The sequence below is a fragment of the Oryzias melastigma genome, linkage group LG6, assembly GCF_002922805.2.
Source record: "Oryzias melastigma strain HK-1 linkage group LG6, ASM292280v2, whole genome shotgun sequence".
NCBI classification, from domain to species: domain Eukaryota; kingdom Metazoa; phylum Chordata; class Actinopteri; order Beloniformes; family Adrianichthyidae; genus Oryzias; species Oryzias melastigma.
Window position 1 is genome coordinate 7,728,384 of NC_050517.1, and position 12,306 is coordinate 7,740,689.

Below are 12,306 nucleotides of genomic sequence, written 5' to 3' on the forward strand. Positions count from 1 at the left end.
TGGATGGATGGATGGATGGATGGATGGATGGATGGATGGATGGATGGATGGATGGATGGATACACAGATGGATGGATAGACAGATGGATGGATAGACAGATGGATGGAGAGGGTGATGGGTGGATGGATGAATGGACGGATGGATGGATAGACAGATGGATGGATGGATGGACGGACAAATGGAAATTAGCCTAAAAAAACTGAGAAAAATCCCAAATTAGCCAAAACAGCTAGCATACAGCTGAATTACTAGCTAAACTCCAAAATACCGGTAGCCTAAAAATACTTAAGAAATGCCAAATAGTCCAAAAAGCTGGCAGGATGCCAATTTAACATTCAACGTTACTACACTCAGACTCCATATAATATAAAGTAACAACTAATCGACTATTAAATTAGTTGTTGACTATTTTAATAGTCGATTAGTTGCAAAATAGTCGACTAACCGTGGCAGCCCTAATGAAAACACATAGAGGGTGGTGCCTAAAGTGGTGCTGGTGTTATCTGTGCAGCCTGTAACTGTGATCCCCTTGGCTCGGTGAACGGAGGACTTTGTGAAGGAATGACGGACGTCCGAGCTGGTCTGATCGCTGGACAGTGCCGCTGTAAAGTTAACGTGGAGGGCGAGCGCTGCGACCGCTGCAGGCCGGCACATTACGGGCTGAGCGACGAGCCTGAAGGTTGCAAAGGTAAGAATGATGAGGAGAGAAAAAATCAAAACCAAGGAAGTGTACATTCATGAAGGTTCAAGTGGTTAAGATTCAGAGTTCAGCTTAACCCACAGGGATCATGAAAGTGACACTATAGGTATATGAACCTCTGAATGATGAATTAATGAATGAACCAACACCTGAATAAGTCGGTCCGTCATTTAAACTGCAACCCACCAGCTTTTATTTGTGTCTATCTTAACATGAGCACATGAGAAGAGTTTGAAACAGACCTAGCGTGGGACAGGAAGTGATAGTTGTTTTGTAATGACAGCGTGCACCTGCAGTCCTCTGGGAACTGCTCCTGGAGGAAACCCGTGTGACAGCCAATCAGGAAACTGCTTCTGCAAACGTTTAACGACTGGACGAGACTGCGACCAGTGTGTGGTGAGAAAATCAACAACCAATCAGCTTAGAGCCCCAACAAAAGGCTGAACATGTTTTTTAAATTATTGTGTTTATTCTATCCTACGGATCTGGTTTCTGGAGAATCCAGTTGCCGTTCAGCAAGAGTCAGGGTCATTTTGTCTCTTTGTCTTGTTTTTTTTTCTTTTTTCTTGGATGGTTGTGTATTGCAGCCTGAACACTGGGGTCTGAGTAACGACATGGACGGATGCAGACCCTGTGACTGTGATCTTGGTGGAGCGATCCACAATCAGTGAGTTCACAACTAGCAGGATGTTGTGTGGGTGTGCTTGAACCATTGACTGTATAAGAGAACTGGATTTAGTGAATGTGACATCATCCATAGAAAATGGTTTAACTCCAGCTCCAACCAAAGGAAGTCAATTCAGTTGCCATTTTTTTTTATATAGACGCCACCGTGTTGGAGCCAGACAACGTCAGTAAGCAGTGATTGGTCCAAGTCAATTTAAGTCAATGTTTCTATGGCAACCACTCTCACCAATCAGTGGTGAGCTTGTTGGATGTCCACACTCCTTCCACTTGAAAGCAAACCCAGGAGAATCTCTCAATCAAGCATTTTTATCATTGGGCATGAGACCACATGCTTTTATTGAGACATCTGATTGGTCCGTTTAGAGATTCAATACCTTGCAATACAGCAAAATGGGAAAAAATGGATTAGTAAGAACAAGGTATCAGAGCAAAAATGATTATTCTGACATAGAATGACTAAGTATAAGCTGTTTATTTCTTTATAAAGTATGTGGGATATTGGCTTCTTACATAAAAGGGGAGGAGTCACTCAGTGTAGTTCTCATACAGTCTATGGCATGAACACACCTGTGAGCAAATCCATCCAAATGTCCCCTTAATAGTCAGAAAGCGACTAAGGTAAAATATTAGACTTTCTACTTCCTGTCTGTGTGTAGGTGTGACCAGATGAGCGGCCAGTGTGTTTGCAGAGATCACATGTTTGGTCGGCGCTGTGATCAGATCGAGTCTGGATTCTACTTCAGCACTTTGGATCACTATACCTACGAAGCCGAAGATGCCAAGTTTGGACCTGTGAGTTGTAAATTGTTCCTTTGTATGGAGCTAAATCTGGGCCAATATTATTTGAAACCAAAATAAAATATTTGGAAAAAAATATTAATGTTTGGCCAAAAAAAACAGGTTTCAAAACTCAAAATTTCAATTTCAAAACTTTTTGACCGATATTAGCCTAAAAATCTGAAAAAAACTTAATTAGCCAAAATAGTGAGCATCCAGCTGAAATATTCTTAGTCTTCATGCTGCTGTTGCATTTGTCTGACCGTGCCGTATACAGCACTGCTAACACACATCTGATTCTAACTAAACCAAACCCAACAAACCATGACAAAAACCTTCGCTGACAGATTAGTTAAAGTTATGAAGAATAAACGAGGTGATGGTTTGGTCACGTCTGATCCCTCAAACTTTATGTTTAAAAGCTTTGTTAGATCCTTCCTCACATAATCAGATCACTTGTTAGCTGTTTCAGTCATTCAGCAAATCTTTTATGAATTATTATGACTGTAAAGTTAGATTCTTTACTAATCAATTCCTCTACTTTCTATTCACACAGTTACATCTTTCTAAAGAGAATCATTCACCTGCTCAGTTGTTTTCTTCACCTCCCAGGTCTCATCCTCTCTTCACACTCTCCTTCTAGGGGGTCTTGCTTGTCCCGAGGCCTCATCCTCAGGACCGCAGTCCCACATGGACGGGTATCGGCCTCGTCAATGTTCCAGAAGGAGCCTTTCTAGAGTTCACTATAGACAACATCCCATACTCCATGGAGTACAATATCCTGATCCGATACGAGCCTCAGGTAAGATGTCCACTCCTGGATCTCTGCAGAGGTCTAAGTCAGGTTTGGCGAGATCCAAACTGATTTCATGATTGCTTCTGAACACTCGTCCGTCTCTACAGTGTGTTTGTTCTGCTCCAGACGGGGAGATGTTTTTGGGAAAACGCGGTTTGTTTTTATGACTTTGAGGTTCAATGTTTATCAGAACGAAGACCTCAAACTCCTCATCTTGAAACACCAAACCTGTAAGCCGTTTCTTTATGTCACAGCTCCCGGACCAATGGGAGGAGGTTCTGATGACAGTGATGAGGCCTGGACCAATCAGAGCGGACAGCCGCTGTGTCAACACTGTGCCAGACGACGATAACCAGATGACCTCGCTGCAGCCCGGCTCACGGTCAGCGCTCCTCTAAACCAGGGGGGTCAAACTCAATCGCACAAGGGGCCAAAATCCAAGACACACTTCAGGTCACGGCTGAACAGGATAAACATTTACTGATCAAACTAAAACTACATTTTTAAAACTTTAAAACCTTAACTTTAACATACTTATGAACCAGATATATAGTTTTACCTGCAATAATGCTAGTGTGAATGATGTAAACTGAATTTGGCTGCTGAAGATGCTAGTGCTGTTAGCTGAAGATGCTGATATTGATAGTTAAAAACGCTGAAGCTGATAGCCAGCTAAAAAATTAGCTAAATGACAAACTAGCCTAAAAGATTAAACTTAGGTTAGCCAAAACAGCTAGCTGGAAAAAGCTCAAATTCAAAATATCCTAAAATACTGAAAAAACCCAAATTAGCCAAACATCTAGCATGTACCTGAAATATTAGCTAGACTTTACAATAGCCTAAAACCTTGAAAAGAAAAGCCTAAATTAGCCAAAATATCTAGCATGTAAAAATTAGCCCAACTCCAAAAATGCCTAAAAAAAACTTAAAAAGAAAAGCCTAAATTAGCCAAAACAGCTAGCATGTACCTGAAATATTAGCTAAACTCCAAAATAGCCAAAATAGTCCCAAAAACTACCAGAATGTCAATTTTTAAAGTTTACATCTGTAACTTTTTAACATAATTATGAATAATAAAAAGGCAGACTAGTTCAACTTAATTCTTAAATAATTTTTAATATTTTACTCTCCATAAAAATATATGTTGTCAAAATTATACAAGTACAAATGAAGCACAAGATAACATCGGGCCATTAATAACAATAAAATAAAATGATCTGGAGGGCCGGATAGAATTACTCAGAGGGCCGGATCCGGCCCCCGGGCCTTGGCTTTGACACATGCACTCTAAACCTTCTGCAGTGAGGCTATAAATGTGAATCCAGGATCGGTTGGAGGAACTAAAAGTTGCAGAAAGGCTCAGAAATAATCCTGCATGCTGTAGGAAGGCAGGGATCAAACACTGGAGTCCTGGCTGTGCTGTAGTGTCTGACAGGAGATGGATGTCTCTGCAGGAATGTGGTTCTCCCCAGGTCAGTGTGCTTTGAGTCCGGCTTGAACTACACGATCCGGCTCAGTTTGCCTCGGTACTCTGCGCTTGGAGATGTTCATTCTCCGTACACACTCATCGACTCGGTAAGGAAATCGGATGTGTGTGTTACAGGGTTGGATTCTGAGTTGTGATCAAATGTCCTCAAGAACCAGTGGTTTTGAGAATAGCTGTCCTCTCACTCCTCTTCAGATTGTGCTGATGCCAGACTGTCAGAACCTGGACATGTTCACGGCCTCAGAGGGCGGAGAGTCCAGCAGCTGGGAAATCTTTCAGCGTTACCGATGTCTGGAAAACAGCCAGAGCGTGGTGAAAACTCCAATGACCGACATTTGCAGAAACTTCATCTTTAGGATTTCAGCTGTGCTGCACCAGGGAGCCAAAGGTGAGATGAAGAAAGAAAAACAGTCCCTGTAGTTTGAAGATGATGATCTCCATAGATCCAGAACAAAGTTTGATGAATGCACCAACCTGTGCTCAGTTTCACCTGAAGCTGCTGCTTCTGGGGTCCTGGTTTCCCTAAGAACCTTAGATCTATCAGAGAAACACATGAAGCTGAAACAAACATCGCACCAGTAAGAATTAAGATCAGGGTTTATCACCAAAACCCTAAAGGTTCAAACTCTAGAAAAATACAGTGTGTTCCAAATTATCATTATTATTACACATTATTACACAAAATCAGTGTTTTAGAATCCATCAAATGTTGAAGAACTCTGTTATGTGTAATAATATGGAACAGTGGATTTGAAGGTTTTTAGTTTTGTAAAAAAAATACTGTTATCTTTAGGAGGTTTGGTCAGTAACATTTAATATATAATCTAATGGTTAGTGACTTGAAAATGAGGCTGAATGTCTTTGAGTATTTAAAAATATATAATTTGCATAATTTTTTGGAACACACTTTCTAGTCACTGGCCATTTTATTAGACATACCTGTCCAACTGCTCGTTTTTCTAATCAGCCAATCACATGGCAGCAACTCAATACATTTAGGCATATAGACATGGTAAAGACCATTGCTGCAGTTCAAACTGAGCACCAGGATGGAAATGAAAAATGATTGAAGTGACTCTGGTTGTTTGTGCCAGTCGGGCTGATTTTTACCCACAACTATCTCTAAGGTTTACAGAGAATGGTCAGAAAAAGAGAAAATATCGAGAGCTGCAGTTCTGTGGTGCGTTTTATGCCGGAGCATCGAGGTCTACTTTGATTTATGTGAATGAATTCTTCCTTTAATGGAAGGATTGTTGAAAACGTTTCAGCCTCACGTCAGTATGCACTGAAAACAGGTGGTACTTTAATAATCATGTTGTTTCTTTTGTGTTCTTCACTGCTGGAGACTTCCCGTTCTCCTCTGTCCAGTGATCCTCTGGAAGCATGACTCTTCATGCTCTGGGTCCGATGTCTTCGTCTACTTTCACCTTGTTTTTTCTCGTGTTTTCTTCCGTCAGGTTTTATTGTTCATTTGCAGCTGAACTTTCTCCGTCATTGTCTTGACATCTGTCTGTGCTTGTAAATCTGTCAGCTTCTCAGCAAGAGAAGGCTGGTTGAGGCTTGTTTTTAAGATGTTTTCTGTTGTCTGCATTTCCCAGAATGCCAGTGTGACCCTCAGGGCTCACTGAGCACAGTGTGTGATCCCAATGGTGGTCAGTGCCGATGTCGCCCCAACGTGGTTGGCCGGAGCTGTGACCGATGCGCTCCTGCGACCTTCCAGTTCGGACCCAGTGGCTGCATAGGTCAGCTGACCCTTGAACACAGATGTCCTTGTTCCCACAGTCCCTAACTGTTGGTGGCTCCTCTTCCAGCATGTGAGTGCGACCCGCTGGGCTCTCAGAGTCTGTTCTGTGATCAGCTGACCGGCCAGTGCGTCTGTGTGGTCGGTGCGTACGGCCGGCAGTGCGACCGCTGCCTGCCGGGTCACTGGGGCTTCCCCGCTTGCCGACCCTGCTCCTGCAACGGTCACACCGAGACCTGCGACCCCGACACGGGCAGCTGCCTGCACTGCAGAGACCACACTGCAGGACACAGCTGTGAGAGGTGAGAGGTGTTCAGTACCCCCAAACAGGTCAGGGGGCCCTTTTACATTCACACTAGCATCATCGCATGTAATGCTATAATGTACGGATTACACGGTCCGGCCCACACGTGTACCGCGGATCATCCCTCCTCCGCCGCCGCTGCGTATCTCACATTATTAAAATCAATTGTCTGTCGACACCAAACACAGTTAGTGTCAAATTCATGTCCTGTACACAGTCTTTGTTTTAACAAATGTCAAATTTGCTTCTTTGCGGTTATCCAAAAGTCTGTTAATCTGAAGCTGACACCGCACCGCATGTGGGAGGAGCTTCTCTCGAAGACTTTTCTCGAACCAGTTCTGGATGACGCGGATACTGAGAGACTTATTTATTTCTAAGAGCTGAATAAAAGCACGGAGCACATCCCCGTGTCTGGGTTCAGATCTCCCGGTGGGGAGCAGCCGCTGCTCCTGCAGCAGAGACGTGCCGTCAGGGGAAGACAGTACGGCAAGCCAAAAGGATCAAAAATCTCCAGGACAACTGGGCATGGCAGCATGGCAGTGCCTCACCTGTACATGTAATACAGATAGTAATAAGTATTTGAAATATTTAAATGCTCCCACAGTTAGTTTCAATACTACAATTAATAATAATAAAATGAACGTTTAATTTGAACTTTTTCATTTAATTTGGACATGGGGGTGTTCCATATTCAGCATTCTTTTCTATCAGTTTTTGTAGATTTGTTCTCCAGACATGTAAATGTAACCAGAAACTTCATGTTTTTACATTTTCTTTGTGTTCAAAGTTCAAAGATGTGAGAGTTTATATTTATGGTTTGAAGTACTTTATATATGTTTTATTTTTACTGATCCGAAAAATGATCCAAACCGTGACCCTAAAACTGTGACACGATCCAAACTGTGAGTTTGGTGATCCGTTACACCCCTAGTGCAATTATAAATTCATTATTCAGGATCAAATTTCAAACGGTTGGCACTTCCATTAACACCCATATGTCACTCCCAAACTGGAGTCCCTGATTGGTCAAGGTTCCACTGGTTTAACGTTCAACCTGTATTCAGTGGTCGCATATTTTGTACGTACAGCATAAAGACTGTAATTAAATATATGTAGCAACGCGTAAACACCATAGTAATTATATGATGAAGCTCATAAAACACAATTTCAGAGCTGAGGCAGGAAACAGATTTTCAAAGTAAAAGTTTGGAGCAATGACACAGGTGACTCATGATCACTGACAGGCTCACTGGTGAGAGTTTCTTTGACCTCACGTATTCTGTCTCCTCCCACCACCAGGTGTCTAGATGGTTACTATGGTGACCCAGTGCTGGGGTCAGGTGACCACTGTCGTCCCTGCATGTGTCCTGATGGTCCAGAGAGTTTGCGTCAGTTTGCTGGAAGCTGTTTCCGTAGCGACGACTCCCAGCAGGCCGTATGCGTTTGCAGCACTGGATACAGAGGTAATAACTGCAGCACAGACGAACCTTTGTAAAGAACCATGAAAAAAATGTATGCATCATTACTTGAATGAATGAATTTATTTCAAGCAACCAGGTAATAAAACATGAAGTAACAAATCACATAATAAATCACAGGTAGATCACTTGAAAGGGAGTGGAAGGAAGCGAACTTATATAATCCCACATTAATTACACATTTCATATTCACCATGTTATCACTGATGAAAATTATTTGAATTTAGTATGAGTATTTTAATGTGATAAAATCAAATAACAGAACCGCTCTTATGAAGATGTTTTTTTTAACATGTTCTTGTGGCGCTTTCTGATGATGGGGGACATATAGAAAGGAAATTAAGATTAAAATATCAGTTGTTTTTATATTTTTGTCCAAGTTGTTGTGAATCGAAAACATTCTGATTCCCGAATCATCATATTGATGTTTGGTTAAGAACCGCTCTGTGTAACTTTCTAAACGTTTTGGTTGTCCCCAACTCATCGTTTTTTGGCGTGCTGGTTGCTCATAAAATCAAAGGTCTTCAACCCCCGGACACGGTACCAGATCCAGGACCAGACTAGTCCTCAGAATGCATCCAGTAGCTGTACCCAAAGAAGGCACTGGATGCGGTACCAAACACGGTACCAGACCCGAACCTGTGCCAGACGTGATACTCAACCTGAACCTGTGCCAGACGTGGTACCGGACCCGAACCTGTGCCAGACGTGGTACTCAACCCGAACCTGTGCCAAACGTGGTACTGGACCCAAACCTGTGCCAGACGTGGTACTCAACCTGAACCTGTGCCAGACGTGGTACCGGACCCGAACCTGTGCCAGACGTGATACTCAACCTGAACCTGTGCCAGACGTGGTACTCAACCCGAACCTGTGCCAAACGTGGTACTCAACCTTAATCTGTACCAGATGTGGTACTGGACTCGAACCTATACCAGACGTGATATCGGACCCGGACTTGTACCAGACATAATAGTGGACCTGAACCTGTTCCCGATGTGGTACCGGACCTATGCCAGACGTGGCACCGGACTCGAACCTGTACCAGACGCGATACTAGACCTGAACCTGTACCAGACGTGGTACTAGACCTGAACCTGTACCAGACGCGATACTAGACCTGAACCCGTTCCAGACTCGGTACAGGGTGCGAACTGGGCCCGGACGCAAAGGTTGAGATTGCGGTATCAGTGCGCTCCTTGTCCCAGTACTGGACCGGTTCAGGTTCACGGCCTGGAGGTTGGGGACTCGTGATCTAATAGGAACATCCACTTTATTGAAAAACGACGACTTGGGGACACCCTAAACGTCAAAAAGTGACATGGAGGGTTCTTAACCAAACGTCAATAAGTGACATGTTTGGAGTGAGAAAATGTTGTTGGATCAGGAGCAGAAGAAAAACGCTTCTGGAAAAAGCTTGTAGTTGTTATGTTACACTTAACTGAGTGGGCCACAAGCTTCCTGTTCTGCTCCATTCTGATGCATCCACTTGTAGACAAATAGATCCATGAACGTCTTTGTTGTCCAAATAGATCCCAGGGATCGTTGGTCCAGCCACATGAGTTCCGCTCTCCCGTTTATTAACGTGGTAAAAATGTTTATTAAATTCAAAGACCAGCCGATCGAATCCATTTCCAGAGAGAGAAATGCAGAAGGGTTGATAAGAACATTCATGCAGGGACTGCTGGTCTGTTTGAGGACAGCCTGTTCAAACACGTCCTGCGGAACAAAATGATGGTCCAAAGGTTTGAGAGGTAATCATGCCTCAAATATTGTGATGGAAATTTTCTGGGATGATTGTTGTGGTCTCTGAGGCCGGGTTTAATTTGGGGAAGAGAAGGTGTGTGATTAAACCTGCTCAGACAGCAGGAATGTGTCGACACGTCAGCTCTGTCATTACAGCAGGAAGGAAGACGTGGGGGCTGTAATCTGTCTCTGACAAACCCATGAATCACCAGCCCCCCTTAAAACCTGAAAAGTCCTACAAGAAGATGATTGAAGGTTCTGAGCACGTGAAGCATGAGTCTCCAGTTAATGCAGGAAAACTGAAAGTAGCTTCACAGGTGATGGGAAGAAAAAGGAGGTGGGATTTGACTGTTCTGAGGAAACTGGGAGTCAGAGAAAGACCCTAAACTAGTGAAACATTACAGCTCAGCTCAGCTTCAGCCCATTATTTGAAGATGAACTTCAATTTAAAGCTCAAAGTTTTTTATTGGACTCTATTCAGGTCTTAGTCACAACTAACTGTTGCAAATTAGACATTATAGTTTGTGTGGATATATTGGCCTTTAAGGATCATCTGTGCACCCTGTGTCTGTACCATACCTTAATGATGAGTAGATTTGATGTGAGGACACTGAACAATGTCACACATGTGTGCTACTTACATCAGCTTGATTACTTCTACACCAGACGTCTCCCCTTTCCTTGTGAACCAACGCCCTGCTTGTTTTGCAGCTAACCCTAATTGCTGATTAGCTGGATTCAGTGAGCTCAGTTTCAGATTGACTGAACACACCTGATCCAGGTCCGCACACAAAATAGCAATTTGTGGCCACAGAATACTAATTTGTGTGAACAAAATGTTAACTTGTGCACATGAAATGCTAACTTCATGTACAAAGCTAACTTTTGCACACAAAAAATGCTAGTTGGTGCCCGCAAAAAAACAAATCAGAATGCAAAATATGCTAACATTTGCTCACAAAATACTGCCTGTGTTCCCGAAATGTTAATTTATGCACATGAAATTCTAATTTGTGAGCACAAAATGGTAACTTTCACACAAAATGTTAACTTTTGCACACACAATGGTAACTTGTACACACAAAATCCTAGTTTGTGCACTCAAAATGCTAACTTTTACACATAAAATGCTCATTTTTGCACACAAATTGTAACTGGTGCACACAAAATGCTACCTTGTTTACCAAAATGTTAACTTTTGCACACAAAATGCTAACTTTCACATAAAATGTTAACTTTCGTTCACAAGATGTTAACTTTTACACATAAAATGCTAACTTTTGCAGACAAAAAGGTAACTGGTAAACACAAAATGCTAGTTTGTGCACTCAGAATTTAAACTTTTGCTCACAAGATACAGTGTGTGCACAGAAAATGATGACTTGTGCATACTAAAGGCTAACTAACATGTGCAAGTTTGAGGAAACAATTTATTTATTTAATGTAATGCAGGGCTTTGTAATAAACTATAAAGTACCATGTCAAGAGTTATACTAAGTAACTAGCGAGGATAACCATAACTAGTTAGATTACTAGACTACTTTACTTATAATTGTGTTTTGCGTAACTTATAACTTATTTAAACAGTGCTGCTGAGGTCAGCTTTCCTTGTGTAAAGATGACCTAAGCAGACCCCTGAAGGAGCTGCAGGTTAGTTTAACGTCTACGACATCCGGATGAAGCGTCCGTCACCGAATGCCTGACATGGTGTGTCTTTGTTCTGCCCACTTTGGTGTCAGTTTGACCGTTCGTTTTGTTTTTTTTCTCCTGTCCAGGATCTCGCTGTGATGAGTGTGCTCCAGGTTACCATGGAAACCCAAATGAAGTGGGGGGGCAGTGTGTTCCCTGCCAGTGCAACAACAACATCGACATGCTGGACCCCGAGTCCTGCGACCGTCAGACCGGCGAGTGTCTGCGATGTCTGTACCACAGCGAGGGCACGGCATGCCAGGACTGTAAGCTGGGTTACTATGGCAACGCATTGCTGCAAGACTGCCGGAGTGAGTACGGAAACCATCTGTGACACCTCAGCAGAACTTTCTTGCAGATTGCAGAAATGTGATTTAGAGTTGAGCGGACACTTGTGTAAACATCTCAGATCTCTCCAGATCATTAACACCTCTTGTTTGGGTTTACAGAATGTGTGTGCAATCATCTGGGCAGCAGCCCGTCCAGCTGCTCTCCGTCTGGGGACTGTCACTGCAACCGCAGCAGCGGTCAGTGTCCCTGTCTGCCCAACGTCACTGGCCAGTACTGCGACCGCTGTGCGCCGGACACCTGGAACATGGCAAGCGGCCTCGGGTGTCAGAGCTGTGACTGCGACCCCAAACATTCGTACGGGACGTCCTGCAACCAGGTCAGCGTCAGAGTGAGCTCTGAGTCCAAGAAGGTGCACTTTTCAATGTGGGGTTTCTAAATCTCCACAGATCAGTGGTCAGTGTTCTTGCCAACCTGGTTTTGGAGGAAGAACCTGCAACGAGTGTAAGGAGCTGTTCTGGGGGGACCCTGAAGTCAAATGTTACGGTATGTTCCACCATGTTCTCTGAGAAGTGTGCAGGATTCAGGTGGATGAGGTACAGATGCAGGATCT

General features: G+C 43.2%; 1 protein-coding gene across 1 annotated transcript in view; it reads left to right on the forward strand.

Moving 5' to 3' along the window:
• lamb1a (laminin, beta 1a) overlaps positions 1-12,306 on the forward strand; it is a 44,180-nt gene that overhangs the window by 18,640 nt on the left and 13,234 nt on the right. The window contains exons 10-23 of the mRNA XM_024264230.2: positions 513-689; positions 985-1,097; positions 1,289-1,368; positions 2,045-2,180; positions 2,809-2,967; positions 3,216-3,343; positions 4,416-4,536; positions 4,643-4,835; positions 6,046-6,189; positions 6,259-6,490; positions 7,792-7,955; positions 11,492-11,716; positions 11,855-12,072; positions 12,143-12,239. Of these exons, the coding sequence (XP_024119998.1) occupies positions 513-689; positions 985-1,097; positions 1,289-1,368; positions 2,045-2,180; positions 2,809-2,967; positions 3,216-3,343; positions 4,416-4,536; positions 4,643-4,835; positions 6,046-6,189; positions 6,259-6,490; positions 7,792-7,955; positions 11,492-11,716; positions 11,855-12,072; positions 12,143-12,239 (2,187 nt within the window). The remainder of the gene's footprint in view (positions 1-512; positions 690-984; positions 1,098-1,288; positions 1,369-2,044; positions 2,181-2,808; positions 2,968-3,215; positions 3,344-4,415; positions 4,537-4,642; positions 4,836-6,045; positions 6,190-6,258; positions 6,491-7,791; positions 7,956-11,491; positions 11,717-11,854; positions 12,073-12,142; positions 12,240-12,306) is intronic.